Source organism: Mirounga angustirostris, unplaced genomic scaffold (genome assembly GCF_029215605.1).
Source record: "Mirounga angustirostris isolate CCGP_5_RB_7025 unplaced genomic scaffold, mMirAng1.0.hap1 SCAF_12, whole genome shotgun sequence".
Taxonomy (NCBI): Eukaryota; Metazoa; Chordata; class Mammalia; order Carnivora; family Phocidae; genus Mirounga; species Mirounga angustirostris.
In genome coordinates, this window is record NW_026991720.1 from 18,717,652 (window position 1) to 18,740,526 (window position 22,875).

Genomic DNA, 22,875 nt, shown 5'->3' on the forward strand with positions numbered 1-22,875 from the left:
ATTGATCTATTTTGGATAAATCAATATGATATTTCCTGCCACTTAATTATCATGGTACAAATTCATATTATTTATAAATGTTTAGAGCACACCCACCCTGTGTTCCTCCTAAGAAGCCCTGATCTGTACCCGTGCTGTTTGCCCTTCCACAGGTGACTGGACAAGCAGTCTCACATGATCTCTGTGGAATGGCTTGAAAAGTCCAGCTGGGCCAATTAGATTCTCTTGCCTCCCACAATATGAATGACAGAGACAGAAGTGACCAGGAATTGGGAGCACAGAGCCAAGAGGCAATGGAGAGTCAGGGCTGCTGTGCATGAGAATGAGCTCAAATTACGTGGGAGGGAAGCCTGTGTGAGTGGAGGAGGCTGGCCAGGAGAGAGAGGAACACAGAACACTTGAGAATCAAGAGCAGAGACAACAGGAACTTGATGCCTCTGGAAGGCAGAGAAATCCGAGCACCTCACTCGTTCATTCCAGTGCCGGGCAGTACCTGTGAGGTCTGTATCTCATCCCTGTTCATGATGCACTGTGAAGCCACTCATTACATTTTTTCTATGGCACCACCTCTTACTTAAGCTGACTTGATTGGGCATCTGTTTCTTGCCCGTTGAACATTGGCATCGTAGGACTTAATCTGAGCAGACCGCAGAGCTATGCCTGGGTATTCTGCAGCCCAAGATTTTTCATCTGAAGTAACCAGTCTGATTCTTTCGACCACCGCCTATGGTTCTGACTTTAGAGTATGATGTGATTATTTGCTGACAACAGCCTCGCCTTCAGGAAACACAAACTAGGAGTTGACAACCAAAAGGCAAGTCCTGTGGCAGTGGCCATGACTTAGGCCTCCTCATACTCCCAGATCATCCTATAAAACTATGACAAATGGAAAATGAGCACAACCTAATCTGCATGCAGAACCAACTCTGCACTCAATCCTCCCGCACATATCAATTTTTCTGGGTGGTCCAAGAACTGAGTTGGGACAGTTATATGACTGGCTTGAGTGCTGCAAAGTTATAAGACAGGGCCTCTGAGTGGACTCATTTTGAAGGCTAAGCACAAGAACACTTAACATTTTACCCCAACAAGAAAGCCAGTTTTCTCTTGAAATACATATTTTACCACGTTAGTTCTGTCAAAGTCCTTTTCTATTCTTGCTAAAGAGAAGAGCTGAGTGTCCGAGTATTCAACTAAGGGCTAGAGAAAGGTACTCACAAAAGCTACACTGAATATTCTTTGTAGAGCCCATGTCTATTCCTACAGGTGTAGAAAGAGGCTAAAAATTTGTCTTCAGCTCATACCAGAGAAGAGTTTTGGCAAAACTTAGTCTCAAAATACCCAAATCCCCTTTTGGTCTGAGCCATGTGATGCTCAGATGAGGTTCTATCCCTCCCTGCCCCCCCCCCCCCCCCCAGTCCTTACCACTGGGGTTTTTTTGGCTGCAAGTTTGGCCCATAATTTCACAAAGTAGTTTCTGTCTGTAGAATCCAGGAAATCACACAAATTCGAAGTGGAGAGCTTCCTAGAAAACTCCTCAGATTTCATTGGAGATATCTTAATATCTGGTAGGGAAGAAAGCAAAGTTTACAAATAAAAGGCATGAAATAGGATAAGGGAAGTTCCTGAAGTGAGGGAAATTTTTTGTATCTGGATTGTCCCAAACACAGCAAACTAAATACTTAAAGTCTGTGCATTTCAACTTGAGAGTAAGATAACAAAAATATGTCTTAGGGGCTCCTGGGTGACTCAGTCAGTTAAGTGTCTGCCTTTGGCTCAGGTCATGATCCCAGGGTTCTGGGATCAAGTCCCACATAGGGCTCCCTGCTCAGCGGGGAGCCTGCTCTCCCTCTCCCTCTGCCTGCCGCTCTGCCTACTGTGCTCTCTGTCAAATAAATAAAAACTTTAAAAATATAAAATAAAAATATGTCTTAGAAAACAAGGTAATAATTATTATTGATTATAGTAAGGACAGGCCACAGCACCTAGTAGACGTGTCCTGGGACCACACTTGGTGCTCTCAACACAGGCTTATGAAGGGAACTGAAGTAAATCTTGGTACATACAATACCTTCCAGACACTTAAAAGTCACACTGATAATTACTTTCCATTTGACAAAATTCTCCTAAAAGGCTAGAAAGAAAACCTGCAACGCTGAGAAGAAACTTAAAAAAATAATGGAATGGATGATGAGGTCACTTTGACAGAATTTATTCATAAATAATGCTGAAAGTTTCCTTTAAAACACTAGAATATCCAGAGACCTAGAATATAAAGAATCTAAATTTCTATTACTGCTCATCCATAGAGAGCCCTGATGTAAGTGCTTTTGGATATATATGAGCATCAACTCTTTCAGGAATATTGCTTTAAAAGTGCTAAAATAAAGAATTTAAAAATGCCAAAATAAATTATTTCCACATGCCCCACCAGTCAATATGGCTGACTGAACAGACATGGGAAGCTCTCCTCACCCAAAGACAAGAAAACACTAGATAATATATAACAGAAATTTGTCTTGCCTACATAGCACTGCTGAGAAACCAAGAAAGAAAAATTTCCAGGTGCTGGAAGTGAAGGTTCCAAGTCAGAAGAGTGGGAATCGGTGCCAAGAAGTCCAAGTGCTCCTGGGGCTGAGGTTTCTGGACTGAGAGAGGCCAGTCCCTGTGTTCTTGATGCAGAAGTCCTGGGCTCTTTGATAAGGTGAGAAGCCACAAAGGGGGTGTCTGGAAATCTCAGCCCACGGACCGAGAGACTGTGCCTGGACATGGAGTCTTGCCTGGACTGAGGGTGGAAACACCTGTGGAAAATCAGGCCTCTGATCCTGTGTTGTGTGCTGGTATGGAACCTGAACTCAAACTCCCACCAGATTGTGTGGCAATCCCAGGCCAGTAAGAAAAGGAAAAAACTTGTAGGCAAGTCAAAATATTTAATCATGTCAGAAAGTCTAAAGCTCCACAACCCAACACCTGCCTTGAGAGAGAGAGACACAGAGAGAGACAGAGACTCAGAAGATACAACAGACGAGTGAGTCCGCACCCGAGGAATTCCAGGCAACAGAGCAATCTGAGGAGCACTGAGGTAACTACGGTTCTAACAGTCACAGTGATAGTAAGGGATAATCGCATGTGGAGACCTTCTTTGTTAAATCTTCATGATGGAAAAGCCATTCAGTCCATATTTGTTGAGTACCTGCTATGTGCCAGCTAGGGCTCTGGACGTTGGAGATACGGCAGTAGACAAAGTCCTGAGCTGTGGGAATTACATTCTCAGGTTGGACAGAGACAGACACCACATCAGATGCCATCAGTGGCGGTATTGTGCAATGAAGTGAATGGGAAGCCAAATAAGGAGCCAGAGCCAGAGAGGGTATGATGGTCAGAGAAGTCCTCTCTGAGGGGGTGACATCCGGACAGGCAACTAAATCACAAGAAAAGCATTCAACTATCTGGGACAAAAGCATTATCATGCAGAAAGAGGTGCTTTGTATAAAGACCCAGGAGCATGCCTAACTGAATTAAAGAATGGAAAGGGCTGAAGCAAGGGGTGGGGGATGGGATGGAGATGATGGAGCCTGTGATCATTTAAAAAGAGGAAAGAGGGAAAATACTTGTCCTCTTGATGGGACTCTAAGAACCAAAAGCACTGTGATAAAGACCAGATGAATTTGAGAAAAGTTAAGATAAAAATTAAAGAAATGGAAGCTATATTCATTGAGAGAATTTCCACAAAAATTTCCAGTCTATGTGTCAGGGTTCCTTTTTCTACTTTCTGAGACATCAGCAATTTGTACCATGGTGTAAACAAGTCAAGTTCAATCTGATGATACAATGGAGCTATAATTCCAACAATTTTATGTCTTTATGGTTTCTCAACAATAAAATATTTTGGATAAAGATAATGTGTTTACATTACTATTAAACTATCTTGTAATGCCACCACTTTAATGACTTGGACTCCTATAATGAAGAGTTTCATACAGTTCTTAAAACAGTTACTAATGTCTTAATACATCAATGGACAGGGATCCTGCTTCTCAATTATATATATAATTACCACTGTTATAATACCCTGCAACAAAAGTTTAACATATCTTATTCAAAGTACCTACATTAAAGACAACCTTGAGGCAACGTTAAAAAATATAAATTACAGTCCACAAAAACAACCAAGTCCCTCAGTATAAAGGCTAGTTAAATGAAACACAAATGAATTTAATGACGCATGACAGATTTTAAAGTTATTTTATGGATTAGTATCATTATTAAATGCATGAAAATATAAATGAATTACCCGGAACAAGTGGAAGTACATCTCAAATTAGTTCTAAGTAGCTTAGACCTTTTATTTAGACTTCTATCCCTTTGCAGTCAAGTGAATTAAAATAATTTGCATAAAACTTTTTAAAAGAAGCAGCATAGAATCCAAACTAAATAACAAATGCAGTACAAGCCATGTACCTAAGAATAAAACATGTTGAGCATATATTTAATATCATGCCATCACACAGACAAAACAAGGCCTTTTCTTGCACAAAGGAGGAAATACAAAACCGGCATGCGGCCACATACCCATGTCAATAACTAGGAATAACATTAGAATTTGGGAATCAGACTGCGAATATTTTGAGAAACAAAAATCCCTACTTTAATAACCAATGTTTCTATATTAATGAGATTAGTTATACAGCAAAGCAACTAAGTCATTTTCCTGTTCAAAAATATGAGACTAAACACTTGTAAACATACATTTTTTAATGTTTAAATAAAACCCTGGGGAAAAAATCAATCAACTGGAATTTGTCTCTCTTTGAAAACCACGGGAGATTTATGACTTGGAAACAGGCTTTAATTTCCAAACAAAAGTTCTCAAATAACTGGATGGTTTCAGAATCGTTCATTTCCCCCCACCCCCAACTCAAATGGGGTTTAAAAACAAACAACACATGTTTATTAGGTAATAGTGAGTTTTTTTGTTTTTTGTTTTTTTTTTAAACTAGAGAGAGTAATTTATCCCTACCATGAATAAACCCATATACATATAAAATATACTTGTAAAATCACTGTAAAGGAGTAAATACTGAAATACGTAACCATAAAAAGGCCAAAACCAAATTAATGCACAATAATCTGTGATACAGTATTTATTTTTAATGAGAGCTACATAATTTTAGTGGAAAATTAAAGGAAAGCTCAGTTCATTGGGAAGTATCACAAAACTAAAGGTTCTGAAAGAAGCTATTTTTCTAGGGCAGAATTAAATCTTGAAAGTCTTGTCTATCTGTGCTCCCAAGTAAGGAATAAAAGCAACTAAAATTTCACATAATAGCCATAATAATTTTCCATAGCAAAATAAGCTTTTATAGTGGAAAGCTACCAAATCCAAGGAAATAAAGTAATAATGTTCATGTTATACATGATAAAATGAATACACTTATTAAATCATTCTAACAGTAAAGTGCTCTGTTCTTGAGTTTCTAATCAAAGGATAATCAGCTAGTTAAACAGAGTCTATATCAAGACAAAGGAAAGCATATGAATGTATATTCTCACACAGACAGAATGAGGTACAAAAAAAAAGTTTCTTTTCATTGAATTTCACACTGAAATCTCCTCAGTACAGCTGAACTAATGGGCTCAATATTCGGTCCCTGCATTTAGAATGCCCTAATTAGAACATATAACAGGGGTGCTTGGCTGACTTAGTTGGTGGAGCGTGAGACTCTTGATCTCAGGGTTTTGAGTTCGAGCCCCACCCTGGGTGTAGAGGTTACTTAAAAATAAATACATATATAACTTAAAAATAAAATAAAATAAAACATGTAACAATAGTACCCTGAATTTTGTGGGGTTTTTTTAATGGATGAGTTTATCATGAAGTAGTTAATTGACGCTTTGGAGGAGATAAGATATAGGACAGGCAAATCTCAAGACTGGAAACTTGATACATAAGATCTGCATACGTACAGCACTTGGGCAAGAGAAAGGAGAAGCAGGAAATAGGAAAGAAACATTCAGGGAGCTGGGATACACAGGAAAGCCTTCTTCCCCTTTAAGTAACATGTTTGATAATGAAGCTGGTAATGAGACTTCCACCCAATCCTAAACTCCCACCTCTGGCAAGTGCAAGGTGCTTCCTAAGGGATCATCCTTCAAGAACAGCTTTTTCAAAGATGTTACTTCATTGGTCAATTCCTCTACGAAAGACTTTTTTTGGCGGGGGGGAGGTCTTTGTTCACTTTCCTTTGTCGGGGGAAACTGAGGGTCTTTAAAATTGGGTAGCTTGTAGAAGTCAGTCTTGGTCTCAACCCACCGCAAAAGGAAAACAGAATGCCCACTATCTGGTATTTGATTCCGAGTTAAATAACTTGACAGCACTTATTATCTAACCAATTTGAAATGCAGAATATAAATGGCTTTGACTTTATCAATAAAGAAATAACAGTAGTAAAAACAATAGATAGCATTTATTGAGCATGCACTATGTGCCAGGTGCCGTGACAAGCCTTTCATGTGTGTATCACAAGTAAATTTCATAATAGCCCTAGAGCTGATGTTTCCCGACTCACTTCTCCAAACTGCAATGCTGCACGTGAATGTCTATGAAACAATCTCTTGATCTCGGTAACATGTTGCTCAACTACAATTTCTTCCCAACATTATTCTAATTCTGTTTAAGCTCCTTAATTTGATCAAGGTTGTGAAAGTTTTTAAAAGGATTTTCAGAGAAGACCAACCTATTTGCCAAACATTTCTACCTAGTTTGAACGGTTCTTAAATCCAATTAATGATAAAATGCTATGTTTAAATTTTTTTTTGCTGCTTACATGTTAACACTAATACTCCTATACACACTTACTATGTGCCAGACATTGTCTTTCAATTTATTAACTCAAACTCATTTACTCCTCACAATAATCCTGAGGTAGGTACTGTTATTATCTCTACATGAGAACTCTGTAACTTGCCCAGGTCACACAGCTAAACGGTACACAGTGTTGGCATTTCTAGTGATTATTTTGACTGTTAGTGTTATTTGAAATTATGAATTTCTAAGGTTACAAACTTAAAAAAAAAAAAAAGCCTCCAGCTTTCGCTAATCATTCCCTCACTCTCCTAATCACCTTGGAGATGAAAGATTTGGTGGTCTGACATTATTTATCTATCATCAACACAAAGAAATGGGTAGGCTCTTCTTATCCTCTTTTCTGAACGCCTGGTCAAACAAAAAAAGTGATTTCTAGAATTATGTCTTTCAGATTGAACTAAGCAATCAATTAAATTCATTTATGAACATATTGTGCTAGAGACTGTATAAATAGCGCAATTATCTAAAGTGGAATTTGGAGGATCTTTTATGTTAACAAGATGATTTCAGGGTTGTCATGGAGCAAAAGGAAAGGGAGTCAGCTAAGTACTTATTGCTGAAAATACTACTGATCAAGATTTTTTTTTTTTTGCTTTACATAAGAACTTAATTTTTATGCATAAGAATTTTGGACATATCTTCTCTGGAGCCCTAATACTGACAAAGAGCATAACTGCCAATCCACTGGATCCTTGCTATTGACCCAGAAAGGAATTCAGCATAAATCATATGTCAACCCATCCCATTACACATGAAGTTATCAGATCAGGGAAGCATCTCATGAGCAGGCCTCTAGGAACAGCACCAGAGCAAAGCTCCAGAGAGCTCAGCGCAGGGGTTTCCAAACTGTAGGTTGCAAACTAAATTGTGGAATCCATTTCGTAGGTTATGACCAGCATTTTTAAAAATTAGGTAGAGCCAGGTGTAGTAAATGGATCATATCATAAAAGGAACCTTAAATTTTATCCAGCCCAACTGATCACCCGACATAGGAAGGCTTCTTGTAAGATTCCCAACACAGAGCTTCTAAGTTCTAAAGAAAGCCTATTTGTTCCTTTGAACATGACTTCTAACTTTTAGAAAGTTCCTCATTATGCCAAATTGAAATAGAACATAAGGTTGCTCTTTCACAGGACAGATTTTCATATATGTGAATTTGATTCTATGTAACCTTTCCCAAATAAACACAGGTTCGTTGTAGAAAATTTGGAAAATACTGGGCGCCTGGGTGGCTCAGTTGGTTAGGCGACTGCCTTCGGCTCAGGTCATGATCCTGGAGTCCCTGGATCGAGTCCCGCATCGGGCTCCCTGCTCAGCAGGGAGTCTGCTTCTCCCTCTGACCCTCCCCCCTCTCATGTGCCCTCTCTCTCATTCTCTCTGTCTCAAATAAATAAATAAAATCTTAAAAAAAAAAAAAAAGAAAATTTGGAAAATACTAAAAAGCATAAGTGAGAAAATAAAAATTATTCATAATATGACAACCCAGAACTCACAACTGGAACCATACTGGTTCTACCTCCTTAACCTGTTTTCTCCTTAATATGTAACAAATATTTTCCTCTTCTCTATATTCTTCTACAACATGATTATAATGGCAACATAGCGTTCTAGCATATAGCTATACCATAACTTTTCCATAACTTATTTTTAAAACCCCATTGGGTGGCTATATTATTTCCAGATTTTATTATAAAGATATTAATGGGAACATCCTTCTATGTCAGTTACTTCCTTGTGGTAAGTCGTAGATTAGAGTTACTAGGTTAAAGATAGGCAAAATTTAAAGGCTCTGACAGATATTGTTCAACTGTCCCCCCAAAAGTTATACCAGCTTACTTTCTCAGTGATGACACAGAAAGCCTGTTTCCCCTTAACCTCACCAAGAATAGGCATTAATTTGCTTTCCATCTTTGCCAGTTTGGCACCCCCCACAATCTAATCCATTTTAACTTATAGAAGTGGTGAAAGCTAAAAGCTTTTTGACATGTATTTTGGCCATTTTTCTCTCCTCTTTTGTGAATTATCTGATCGTGTCCTTTGTTCCAATTCTCTTTTGAGGCTTGAAAATAACTGATTTAGCTCTTTAAATATTTGAAGAAGGCTCTTATGCCCAGTGGAACTATTATCTCGGTTGATTTCAATACGAGCTGCTGGACTTTAAAAAGCTAGAAATCATATTAGCTAATAGAGGGACTAAGTCTGCCATGTTTTCTGCTTTCCCATAAAGATCACTTTGCTGAGGAATACAGCAAATGGAAGTGATGTGAACTTTGTAAACGTAGATGGAAAATGACAATTCTTATACAGCTAAAAAGCAGAAGTTACCATTACACTGAGAAAATCAATAATAGCAGTAAAATCCTCCCACCACAGAGGCGTCAATGATTTTTGCTACTCCCTTTCTTGGACTATAAACAAAGTGTTGCCCAGTTGCACTGAACCTAGGACATTTTGATACACTATCCAAAACACAAACTTTATACCATCACGAACACCCGGGAAGGGAGCTAGAGCTTCCTCTAAGTCAAACAAAGGGAAACCTGGCTTTTCACTTCCCTTCAGCACCCTAATAAAAATGCAAACCCGAATGCCTTAAGGAGTCTCAGAACAAGTTGCCTGAGGAGGAAACCATGCATTTTTCTTAAGTTCTCACCTAAGTGAGGTATCGGCGCCTCTGAAATGCACCCTTCATGACTCATAAAACAAGGGGTGGTTATCCTAATTTTCTTCCTTTTTTTCACGTCGGTCCTCCCCCCTCCCCACGTCCAATCCAGATACTTCCTGAAATCTGTCCATTCCTGCCACAGTGCCTTATTTCAGGCCCTTACCATCTTGTTAGGACTATTGCAATAGTTTCCCAGTCATCCTTCCTACCCCGTCTGTATTGACTATCTTAAATTTATCCTCCATACCAACTCTAGACGCGTCTCTAAGATAAAAATTTAACTATTCAATGGCTCCCCATTGTTAGATCAAGTTTCCAAACTCGTTATTTGCATAGCACAAAACGCCCTCTGGACCTACAGATACCTACAGCTCTCCTGACATCTGGGTCCTTAGAAGAAATGCTGTGTCTGTTCTTACTGCCATGCCTAGTATATGCTGTTCCCTCCTCGAAAAAACCTTCGCTCTCTCCCATCATTCTCATTTTGCAACCTTGATGACTTGGCTGAAAGATGACCTCCTCTTGGAAGTGTTTTCTGATCCAATTCTCCCATCCCAGGCTGGATTCAGTGTCCTTCCTTGGTATCCTTAGGGCATACTGGAAAAGTTAATAAATGGGTTTGCCTGTCCATCTGATGTTAAACCTGGCCCGGTGTGCAGTGGGGCTTCCAGCTGCCCCAATCACATGGTGGTGTATTGAACTCTCTTATCTGTCTCCCTGGGTAAGAGAGAGAGCTCCTTGGGTGTCTCATCAACGCTACGTACGTCCAGCAACTAGCACAGTGTCTGGCACATAGGGGCTCAGTCAATGCTTGTTGGATGACTGAACTAACGCAATAAAAATAAGTTATGTTAAAAAACATTCACCTTATTACTGTCATCTTTGACAAACCAGATAAAGCAAAGGGTAATTACTGGCATAACATAGGCTCTTCATTTTACAAGGGGATTCCTGCATCCTGGATTTTAAAAATGTCAATTTCCTCTACTGAACTTGAAATAACATCTGCCATACATACAATTTCGTGGACACATACCTTTCGTATATGGTAAGATCCATTTATACGGGTATTTAGTCCTCAATTTTTTTCTATTTTTTAAATATAAGATGCCAAACACAGCTTCAGATGCTGCTATATACATAGTAAGCACTCAATAAATAGCTTGTAACTCTCTAAGAGCCAAATCTTGGGTTGGCTGCTTTACTCATAATTACTGCCTTCCAGGAATGCAGTTGCCATGTACTCGAGGAGGGGGACCCAATGGTTACGTGTCTGGGACCCTGTCTCTGCCCAGAGTAGATTGATTAGTTTAAGGATGAGCACCGGACCCAAGCCAAGCCAACTGGTATCTTTCCCTGAATTTTTTTTTTAAATTTTATGATTAAGGAACATGTAAATTAATCCCTTTCTAGTAGTGGGAGCTGCCACATGTAAAACCAGATGTAAGACTTGAGAGGTACTGGTGGCCATGTTCCTTGCCATGTGCAGAAACTTCGATGTAGACTGTCTGAATCAAAAGGAGCCACCATGGAGAAAGAAACAGAGAAATGACGAGAGTGCAGTTGATGACAGAAAATACTGGGGATGATGAGAGTCTGGGTTATGTTCAATAACTGGTCCCCAATTCTGAGGCTCTGCTATACCTCCGCCCTCCCCACAGTTTGGTTGTAGGAGATACCCCACTCCCTTCTTGTAGATTCCCATAAGCTGGCTCAGGTTGGACCCCAGTAACTTGTCAGCAAATGAATCCTGATGGTGTGAATCGATAAAGGAAAACTGATTCCCCTCCATTTTCTCCCCACTAACCCTTTTAACTGATTCAACCAGGTGGCTTGGCATAATGAAGGCATGGGCTAATTTACATGAGGTTACTATTTGGAGAGAAAAGGAAGGTATTCAGTTTGAAATACATTTCCAGCAAAAGTAAGTTTCAGGTCACACGTGCCAACACAAATCCGAAGCACTCATCAATCACAGGGTCCCGTGTGCAAAGAACTTGTTCCCACAAATTAACCGCAGGTCTAGAATCTTTGCCAGAGTGACCAAGACCCAGAAACTGCAGAGGCTTCCTTTCTCAGAGTTCTCCTTCTGGATCCCTTGATAAGGCGAGAGGCATGTCACACTTTTCTCATCTAGAAGTGAGTTTTCCTAATGAATTCAACAAAAACAATGGCAACGTGACATTGCTTCGGCCAGAGTTGGAACGCATATTGGAATTCATGCGAGTCTAGACACGGAGGCTCCCTGGTGACACCAATCTCTAAGACCAGCTCTATCGCTGGCCGCAGTGGTGTACCCCCCCCCCAAGGGGCTGCTCTTCCAGGCTACAGTGGCAACCCCACAAGAATCTGCAGACTAGCTGCCTTCTAAGAACCTTCTAGGTGCCCACCACCCCCCATGCTTACGTGGGATGGCAGAAGGAAGCTGGTATATGGGCTCATAGTGCCCTGGCCATCACTGTCCTTTCTGTGACAGCACTGCCTCCAGGGCACACAGACGTTAAAGACCCAGTGCTCCAGGGATGGCTTAAACCTTGGGGCTCTGACTGCCCCTAGCTCGCAGTCTTCCTTTCCAGCTGCCCTGCTCCTCAGCGGACACCTGATTCTGGGGTGCGGCAGAGCTTCTGTCCTTTGGTGCTCCGCCATGTTTCCGGCTGTGTTTGTCTCTGGCTTGCTGCCTGGAAGCCCTGTCCCTTTGGACAGACCTCTCTCCAGTCTGACTGGTCCCTTCGGGCTTGCGTCCCTGTGATGGGCTGGGTGGAGGCCTGCTCTGGGGAATCCAAAGCAGTCTCTCTCTTCTGAAATCTTCCGCTTTTATGAGCCTCTTCGTTTCTCCTCCGATGCTGTCTAGGAGCAGAATCATCTGGTCTTGACTCTGCAGAGGACATTTCACTCTGGAGAGGTCTCCTGGGCAGGGGCCGACCCTTCTGAGTTGGTTGACCGCCACTGAGGGTAGCTTTATTTTCCTGAGACAATCCTCCAGAATTCTCTTTTTTCAAGGATGCTCCTTTTTTGGACATAGCTACCTTCTGAACCAGGTCATCTGGGGGGAGGTTGGCACGGGCCTTTTTTCTGGAAGAATGTACCTTTACCTGTTTCTCTTCTTGTAATTGGGGATCCTTAGGCAATGGTTCAGCGTGGGGTGGCTCAGGAATTTCTGGTGTGTGGGCTTTTCTCCACTGGTTCCCCTGAGGACTCAGAGACGGGCTGGGATTAGGGTGGTCTGGTACCTTTGGGGGAGTCAGCTTACTCTGGGATTCTGGCTGCAAGGCTGTCTGATGGCTTCTAGGCGGTGCCTTTTTCAGATGCCCTGGTCCTTTAGTTGTCTCTCTTTGGATAGGGAGTTTTTTTTTTCCTAGCTTCTGTCTGCTGCACTGGCTCTTGGTTTTGGGGTAAGGCCCGCACATCTGAAGTCTTCTTGCTGGAGGCGTGGCCTGCTTTTGGAGCTTGCCTTTCCTTCGCAGGCCTCGAATCATGGCGAGGCCCTATGTTCTGAGGCAGCTGCTGTTCAGAGAAGGAAGTGGGAATTTGTGGGAGCCTAACCACCTGGGCCTCCTCTTCCTGGGGCAGATGGGGAGCGGGCTGTGGCATGTGCTCCTGGATGGGGGCGCTGATAAGAGGGAGTTTCACCTCCCTGACCTTTTCTTCCTGGACTTGCTGAGGACTGTGGTCCAGATGGGGGCTCAGATTTTGTGGTGGTTTGGAATGGGGAGGGCTGATGGGAGGAAGTTTACCGGGGTCTCCTTCCTGAGCTAGTGGAGGCCCGGGGGAGGGAATCATGATTTGATCTGAGGCTGTTCCTAAAGCTTCCTCCCTGCTGGGTGAGAGGAGTTTGGGTGTGGGCCTCCGACTCTGGAGTGGAGCAAGGACCTGAGGCTGGGGCAGCCTGGTGGGAGCCAGGCGGCTTCTGGGAAGCAAAGTCATTGGGTCTTTCCTGTCCTGGGTCTGTTTGATACCTGTTGAATCCTGAGGACGTGGCAATTCTGGGTAAGGAGTGCTAACCCGAACAAATTCTCCTTTGGGGGTTCCCTCCTCTAGAAGTTGTTGAGAATCTTCTGGAGATGGTCCCGGTGTTTTGGCCCCATTAGGGTGGGAAGAGTCTCTTGGAGGCTCATAAGGGGTACTGCTGGGTGGCAGATCGGCTGACTCAGTTTCCTCATCCTGGGTTCTCTGGGGGCTGAGGGATGTTGGGCCAGACTCCTGGGGAGCCTCAGATGGGGGAGGGCCAGTGGAGGTCACCTTGGCCTCCCCTGATTCCTCATCCTGGTCCGGCTGAGGGCTGTGAGCTAGAGGTGGGTCAGGGTGCTGAGAAGGCCCTTGGGAAGGAACGATGGAAGGCTGCCCTATTTTACCTGCTTTTGCCTCAGATGTCTGTGACTCATTTTCAGGGAGATCTGTCGTTACTATTTTTGAAGAAAGATCCAATTGTTGAACATCCCCTTCCTTCTGGTTTGGGGATAAGTCTTGGACCTGCTGGGAAATACCAAGTGCTGATGAGCTGGGCTGTGGAGGAGGCTCAGTACTGACATGGCTACTGGGAGAAAATTCTTCTTGATGGGTTGCTCCCGCCTGAGCCAGCTCTTGATTCTGGGAGGGGGCTGGGTTCTGATGCTCAGGGACCTGTGCATGAATCTGCATTCCAGAGAGAGCCTCTGTTATCTGGCCATCTGCTTGCAGTGTCGCCAAGCGCCTTGGGGATGGGACCAGGTGTGCCGGCACCCCAGAGGGGGTCTTCTTGCTAGAGGGAGCTCCTGCTTTGATATAAAAAGAAGTTAGCTAGAAACATCTTAGCACATACTATAGAACTAAGTAACTTTAGAAATAACAACAACCAAAAAATACCTTTTCCTTTCCTGATGCACATAGGCCCTTGAAAAGAATAAAATTACACATAGAGAAGAATTATAACTGTTCCTTCCCCTTGGGGATACTAGGTGCCTAGAATTCTCTTATTTAGTAGTAAGTAGAACAATCTTAGTCAATTGAAATCATGAACTTCAGTAAATAAACATAAAGAGACTGATTCACAGAACCAAAATGGTTCTGAGAGTGGCAAGAACAATTTTTAAGCGAATGAGATTTAAAACTTCCACAGCTTAGAGAGGCCAGTGCTGCTTTTGATGGTGGAAACTAGAGGGAGGACATCTAAGCCAGGGGAAGTCCTGCTTGTTTAACGGAAGTCCTCTTCAAGAAACTGGGAGCTCTATGAGGAATAATCAGCTTACCAGGGAAGGGAAGGGAAGGGAAGGGAAGGGAAGGGAAGGGAAGGGAAGGGAAGGGAAGGGAAGGGAAGGGAAGGGAAGGGAAAGGCACGGCAAGGCAAGGCAAGGCAAGGCAAGGCAAGGCAAGGCAAGGCAAGGCAAGGCAAGGCAGGGCAAGGCAAGGCAAGGTAAGATATGGGAAATTCAACAGGCACTCAGTAAGTCAGCAGTGAATGGAAGGAGGCAAAGAATGGATCCCACGGAAGCCTGAGGTGCCATGGCTCGGAGGACCTGCTCCTGAGGATCCGCCCCACCCCCAGGGCTACTCTTTTCCCTCCGAGTCTACCCTGGTTTCAGCAATGGCTCTCAGAGGCCACCAGCACATTAACGTTGCAGAGGGGGACGCTTCCTTCAATTACCATGGGAGCAAGTTCTCCGTATGATTCTGGTCTCGTGGACAAACCATGGACACAATCAGCTCAGCAGGCACTTGTTTATGAGAGAAGCCCATACATATTCTGGTGGCCCATATAACATCTTAACCGAGTCCTAAGGACATGGCTCTGAAATGCTGTGGCCAGGGGCAGGGCACACCAGTGTGGAACAGCCTTGAAGAAACTAGTCTCAGCCCACTTTGAGGGAGACCTGATGCTCAGAGACTGCAAACAAAGTCAGACCTCCAAGGTGACCCCAGGGTGGTCCATCCCCAGAAGCAAACCAGGCTCCCGGCCACTGTCCATTCTCCCCCACAAAGCAAGATGAGCTTGGACTACTCTGGGTCATCCCTGAACCTCCTCGTCTGGGCAGATACCTTGTGCCTCCAGCTGAACCAGACGTTTCTGGGGAGGGGTTGGGGAAGAGTGGGGACAAGGAAAAGTTTGCCTCCTGGTGGGGTTTCTGAGGGGATGGCCCTGCTCATCATTCCTATCTCCCTAGTTCATGACAGTTATAGATTAAATACAAATTTAGTCAAGAAACAAGGCTAAATTAAAATATAAGAACAGTAAAAATGTCTAGAATAGGCAAATTCATAGAGACAGAAAGTAGATTAGAGGTCACCAGGGGCTAATGGGGGAATTACTGCTTAATGGGAATGGAGTTTCTGCGTGGGAGGGGTGAAAACTTTTGGAAACAGGTAGTTGGGATGGTTATGCAACACTGTCAGTGTAGTTAATGCCATTAAGTTGTATACTTAAAATGGCTAAAATGGCTAATTTTATGGTTTTTTAATCACACACAAAAAAAGAAATAAAAAAAAAATAGAAAGGCATAAGAGTGAAACCCAATGCTGAAGGCTCTATTTGTAAACCCCTGGTTTCCTAGAATCAGACACACAAGGATTTTTCCCCACTTTTAGAATTCAACAATTCACATCATTTGGCAAATGATACCCTGTCCTTTATTAGAGATAAAGCATCACATGGGGAGTAGTAAATTGCTCAAGTGCCCCTGTTTGACTCATCATCACCATCATCATTTTCCTCTATCATTAGTTAGATCTAAATAATGATTTGCAAATATAATTTTATTTTATGATTTCTATAGCAGGAACTCAGAGTGGTCGTTGGATCAGCTTTTTAAAAGCTTTATTGGGAGCACCAGATAAGTATTCCAGAAATAGGTTGTATAGAGACACATGGAGGGTAAAGACGTCCCTTACACTGAGTTGTGAATAGAGTGAGTTTTTTCTTATTTCATAAAAACTGTATTGTTTGCTCAGGATTTTTTTAGTCTTCATGCTTTGGAAATGAATATTACCTGCACTGCTATAGGGGAAGAAAAATAAGACCATCCGTACCACGGTTGATAAACATTTTTAATTAATGTACATCTCAGTATTTTGAGGTTTTATAATCACTCTGTACCTAAAGTTACTATTTGTACGTGCATTTAATGGAAATTCAGAGTCTCTCCTCTGGTAAAGGTTTGCATTTCTGGGTCCAGACGGATGCGGTTGTTATACTGATAGACTTCAGGCTTACTTTTATGACTTTGTTCTAGTTTCATCATTAAGAGTAGAAATTAAAATTGCATCCTCAGTTACAAATTAGCAACATGAAATTACTAAAGATAAAGCTATGTATTATTATTTCAAATATCTAGGAATACTTCCCAATTGGCATTGGTACAGGATTCCTGCTTCTATGAAAACAATACCATTGGCCACCAGATTTCGATTTGTACTGGAGCCTAACTTATAGGCAGTCTAATCTAACTGGGAAAAATCTCAGCAAATTCTAGAATGTTCCATAATATTAAATGTAGTTGGCCTTGTTTTTTAGAAATTTTTAGAAATGGAAGTTCAAAGTGATTTCTCTAATCAAATTAATGATTATTGGTGAAATCTGGAATACAAAACTAAGGTTTCCTATTTCCAGTTCAATTTTCTAATTGTTCAGACTGCCTTTCATAGACTCTTAAATATTTTTTACTTCAATTTCTTACCTTTGACAGCTCAATTAAATATTAAAAATATTCCACTCTGCTAAAATTATTCATCTTTTCTTCTAGGGGTCTCACTTACATTTAAATAAGTAATATAAGTCTTTATGTAAACATACCTGAACTACAGAACTTAAAATCAGAGGGACCCAGCTCAGAGTGGAAGCAAAAATTTAAGAGCCAGCCAGGCCTGGGGTGCTGACCCTGCTGGGGCTCTGGTCTCTTTCTGGGGAGTCATGACGCTCATTTTGAGGTGGTTATGGTTGGGCCCTGCTCGCCTGCAGTGAACCTGTGAACATCTGGGCCTGTCCTCCTTGACATACACTTTACAGCCCTGAAACGCCAAGAGGCCGTTGGCTCTACTCTTAATGCACTAGAGATCCTTTAAAAGCTTTATTAGGAAGGACTATGCTCTTAGAATTTTTAAATACTCACTTGAATCATGTCTGGCCTCCACAAAGTCACTTTATGTGCAAGTTTATCCTGAAACCAGCAACTGAAGACAGTAACATCTTCCACAGATTGACTATTTAAATAAAATGAGGTGGTGTGGCTTAAGAAAACACATTATTTTCCGAAACACTAAACCTGCCAGGAAAATGGGGGTCTACGGAGGTCAGGGAATTGATGTATTAATTATAAACCCTCCCCTCTACTTTTTAAAGCTGAGGCTCTATTAGTCAATAACTGGATGACCCAGTTTCTGTTATTAAATGTATCTGAGAGGGGTAACATTTTAACAAATTCTGTAATTCATACTTTCCATTAAATCAGACAAGCCGAACCTAATTGGTCCAAATAAATGAAGTTTTATTATACCCTTTGAAATGGGAGTCTGTTTTCCTATGCACACATTATCTGGTCTATTAATTCGCCAAATGGCAACTGCACCCAATAGTCAGCGTCCTGGTGGTTGCACAATATGGAAAGATGGAGGGCTGGAGCCCCACTGGCTTAGAGGCAGAGTCCTGCTCAAGCGCCACATCTCAGAGGTGCCCTCTGTGCTACGGACTGACAAACATGCTTCTCTCCGTTCCTCAGAACTGCTCAGGCTCGGGGGGACTGACTCACGCTCATCTAAATCCACAAGGGGCTGATTTAAAAGTCAGAACACCAACTTATTAATTTACAGTGGGAGATGGGCCCGGCTCAGGGATCAGGGCAGGGTGTTCTAACGTAGGAGATCGCCCCCAATGGGACAGCTCCACCCAGGAGACCAAATTAAACATCAGAAGTTGCTGGGTTAGCAAAGATTAAAAGCAAAGAGGGTCAGATTTCCTCATGAGACACTTCTATCCAGCTACCAAAGCCTCGTGAGATATACTGTGCACCCTGCCAGGCACGGACGGCTTTCTAGAGAACCGATGGGAGCAGTGCTGGATAAACACACAGGCACGCTCCTCATTGAATGTCCCCCCTTGCACAACAATGTGAATATACGTAACACAACTGAACTGTACACTTAAAAATGGTTAAGATGGCAAACTTTATGTTATGTGTATTTTTACCACCCTAATGAAGAAAAAGAAGGTCCCCTCCGGTGGGCTGAACTGCTTTCACATATCATATTGTAAAACGTTGACGTGAGACCCTGGCTTGCTGTGTGTTCGTGTGCTTTTAGCCTTTGTGACTCTTGGCCCAATTAGGATTTCACTGGCCAGGTTGAGGCAGGCCTGGCCACGATTTTGCCAGAGTTCAAACTGATGGTGCCCTTTGGCAATTTTACACATTCTTTTCAGGTCAGGTACCCTTGGAATTCTGGAACAAGGTCAGTGTGAAACTGGTAACAACCAACAGATAACAGAGTGAGGCTGTCCTTCTCCGTATGTCTTCTAGGAGACAGGTGACCAGGGTATGAATTCCCACCTTCAGAGGACCAGAAGAAAGTGTGCCCTGTGCACAAACAGGCATTCATGGAGGACTGTACAGTTCAGTTGTGTTACGTATATTCACATTGTTGTGCAACCAAGTCCATGAGCTCTTTTCATCTTGTAATAGTGAAACTCTGTAGTTGTTAAGCAACAACACTCCATTCCTCTCCCTCCCCCAGCCTCTGGCAACCATTCCATTTTGCTGTCCTTGTGGATTTGACTACTCTAGGTACCTCATAAAAGTGGCATCAGACAGTATTTGTCCACTTCTCAGCTACTGTGAATAATGCTGCATTCACCGGTGTACAAGGACCTGTGCAAGTCCCTGCTTTCAATTCTTCTGGATACCCTGAGGTGGAATTGCTAGATCATATGGTAATTCCATTTCTAATTTTTTGAGGAACATTATACTGTTTTCCATCAGAGCTATACCATTTTACCTTCCCAACTTCTCTACATCCTTGCCAACACGTATTTTCTGTTGTTTTTTTCATAGCTAGCCATCTCAGTGGGAGTGAAGTGGATTGGGGAGAACCTTCTAAATGCATCTCAAAATACTCAGGTACCAAAATTCTAAGATAGGGCTTTAGAATTCCTGGATTCCGAGGAGATACACGGCTCTACAGCCCATGTCGTTTGCTGCAGATACTCCATGAGGCATTAACTCTCCTTTAATGGAGAGCATTAACTCCATCTAGCAGGACAGTCCACTGAAGCTCCAAACAGCAAAGCAGCTTGCCCAAGGGAGCGGGAGGGCCACAACCAGGCTCATACCCTCTGACCATGCTCTTCTACTATCCTCTCTAGTACCACACTTGGAGGACTGTGGCAATGCAAAGAAAAGGATTAACCTATTGGATTAAAACAATGCTAAATACAAACCTGCTGAGCAGAACGCCACGTCAGCTCCCTAAGGGAGCCAAACTTCTAGAAGGCTGAGATCTGAACCGGGAGGCTGGCGCTTATTTACCATAAACCTCCAAGGAGGCAGTGGCCAGCATGTCCCTGAAGGACACCTGTGAGTGCCGCTAAGGCCACCCAGACAGGGAGAGGGACAGGTCCGGGGGCTGATTCACACGGCTCACTTGTGGGGACCGTCACACCGGAGGAAGGACAGGGATTAAAGAGTTAGAACCAGCTTGAGCCTGCTGAACGAGTACCTAAATAGCAATTCACAGACTTGTTTTCCTGGCACAAAAGGGAGAGGGTAGTACCTGCAGTTGGAGCCAAATTCTTGGATGTTTCCTCAGACAACCCAAGGTACTCTCTGATGAGATGACTCAGCTTTTGGTAGGCAACTTCCAGATCATCTACAGTAAGTGAGAAAAGGTACTTTAAGGCAACAGAATCATACCAAAATACAGTCAATTTGCAACTGTTGGTGGTAATGATTTTTTTAAGCCACATCTAATGTTGTGACTATTGTGGTAGGCAGAACTCTAAGACCCTCATGACACTTCACCCTCATATAACTGCCTCTCTTCAGTGGGGGCAGAACCTGTGAATGTGAGGGGGTGTTACTCCTGTGATTATGTCACGTCAAATGGCAAAAGGGATTTTTGCAAATGTAATGAAGGTTACTCATCAGTTGAGTTTGGGCCACTCAGAAGGTAGACTACCCAGGTGGGCCTACACATGATCACAGGAGCCCCATAAAGGAAGAGAGTTTTCTGGTAGAAGAGGAAAGCAGAGACTTGAAGCATGAGGAGAATGTGATGTGCCATTACCAGCTTGAAGACAGAAGGGCCACATGCACAGGACCTGGGAGCAGCCTCTAGGACAGAGGGCAACCCCTGGCAGAGAGGCAACAAAAGAAGCAGGGACCCCAGTCCTACAAGAAACTGCAGTCAGCCAACAGTTAAGAATGTACGTTAGAGAGGATTTTCCCCCAGTGACCTTACACTTCAAAAATAAAACTTTGCTGAAAGTTACTGACCGGCATTGATGACTGCATCAAAATATCCTGGAAATTTCTGGTTGATTTTAATATAAAGGTCCACTCTAGAGACAGCAAATTCAATCTCTACACGACTAAATAATCCTTTTCTCCGCAAATATCCCTCATATTTTTCCTTGTTCATGGGCACCACCAGGATATATCGAGGCTCAAAATAGGAAAATTTCAAACTTCTTACACCCTATTTGTTTAAAGAAAAGGGAATAAATTAGAACCAGATACACAATTTAGAAATCATGTTGGAGACATCTGACAACATAGGTGTAATAAGTAGTCTTGTATTAAAAGATTTATTTGGACAATTAGCTATTATTTTCCTGTAAATATCTCAAAGTTGGATTACTTCCCTTTGTTCATCATATATTGTTATTGGAAATAAAAGAACTACCTGGTTATCCTCTAACTAACTACTCTAATAAACATGATGGTTAAAAAAGAAAATTGCTAGGGGTCCCTGGGTGGCTCAGTCGGTTAGGTGTCCGACTCTTGATTTTAGCTCAGGTCATGATCTCAGGATCATGACATCGAGCCCAGTTTTGGGCTCCACACTGGGCATGGGGCCTGCTTGAGATTCTCTCTCCCTTTCCCTTCCCCCCCTCCCTGTTCATGCTCTCTTTAAAAAAAAAAAAAGAAGAAGAAGAAAGAAAAACAAAAAGAAAATTGCCAGAATAAAACAGGTACATTCACAGTAGTGCTGCATCTTTAGTACTGAAAAGTAATTTCTTTTTTTCTTTTTTCAGATTTTATTTTTAAGGAATCTCTATACCCAATGTGGGCTCAAACTTACAACCCAGAGATCAAGAGTTGCATGCTCTACAGACTGAGCCAGCCAGGCACCCCACTCAGAAGTAATTTCAAGTCTACATTTAAAAGAGCACCCTTACAGCTCCAGGAGATAAAGATCTTACCAGGGGAAAAAGGCTCCTCTGTTACCCCTTTGTCATCTCCTTGGGACCGGTCCTATTCCTAAACCAGCAACCTGGTTGGATGGTTCCTATTACATCTCACAGCTTCTACCCAGAGCAAGAGAGAGCCAAGCTGCCAGGAGCTCATGCCAAGAAGCAGGGCTGGGTCTGTGGATCAGGAGGGCTGGGTGGTGAATAACTGCGGCTCCCCAGCTCCTGCAGACCGCGAGCAAATCCCACAATTGCTCCCCGAGCACTAATTTCCTCCTTAGCTGAAATGCAAGAGCCCTTCAAATGAACCCTAAAGCTCCTTCCTCCTCGATCCCATCATCAGTAGTTTAGTTTAACATTCAAAATCTTTGTTTTAAACATTCAGCGGGGGGAGTGGGAGTGAAATATGGGATCTTTTAAAAAATAATTTCTAAAAGTGTCAATGACTAGAGCAGTTCGGAGAAATGCTTTCGCTTGGGAGAATCAGGGACATCAGGCCTGGTTTATAGAGTCAACCTCTTGAAAATGAGTAGGAGAAAGTTCTCAGGGAGGAAAAAGACAGGAGCCAGCACTCAGAGAACCAGTGAACTGGAAGAAGGTAAGCACAAGGAGCTGGAGAGTTTCTGCCTTGTCCGAGGAAGATATTTTTGGTTACTAACATAGAAACACAGGAAACCTCCTTAAAGATGCAAACGTAATCAATTGTGGAAAGATGAGAACTGCAGGATTTTGAAGTTAGAAAAACTGAAGAGCTGGAAGAAACGTGACCAGTTTCACTGAAGTGAGGCAACGCCCCAATCCAAGGAGCCAAAAAGGGGTCAGTCTCCTCCTCTGCCCAGTTACAAAGGAGACAAGTTTTAAAGAAGTTTCTGAGTCGATAGTAAAGGAATATCTGACCAGCCCAGATTCTGTTTTCTATAAGTTTGATCTAATGGAATCATTTTTCTAACTTTTTTCTCTGACTACAAAACTGTT

General features: G+C 42.5%; 1 protein-coding gene across 1 annotated transcript in view; it reads right to left on the minus strand.

The window, feature by feature from the left end:
* The window catches only part of LRGUK (leucine rich repeats and guanylate kinase domain containing), a 108,357-nt gene that overhangs the window by 27,893 nt on the left and 57,589 nt on the right, over nucleotides 1-22,875 (minus strand). The window contains exons 14-16 of the mRNA XM_045864244.3: nucleotides 20,984-21,185; nucleotides 20,262-20,357; nucleotides 1,426-1,565 (exon numbers count right to left, since the gene is read on the minus strand). Coding sequence (XP_045720200.1) covers nucleotides 1,426-1,565; nucleotides 20,262-20,357; nucleotides 20,984-21,185 — 438 coding nt within the window. The remainder of the gene's footprint in view (nucleotides 1-1,425; nucleotides 1,566-20,261; nucleotides 20,358-20,983; nucleotides 21,186-22,875) is intronic.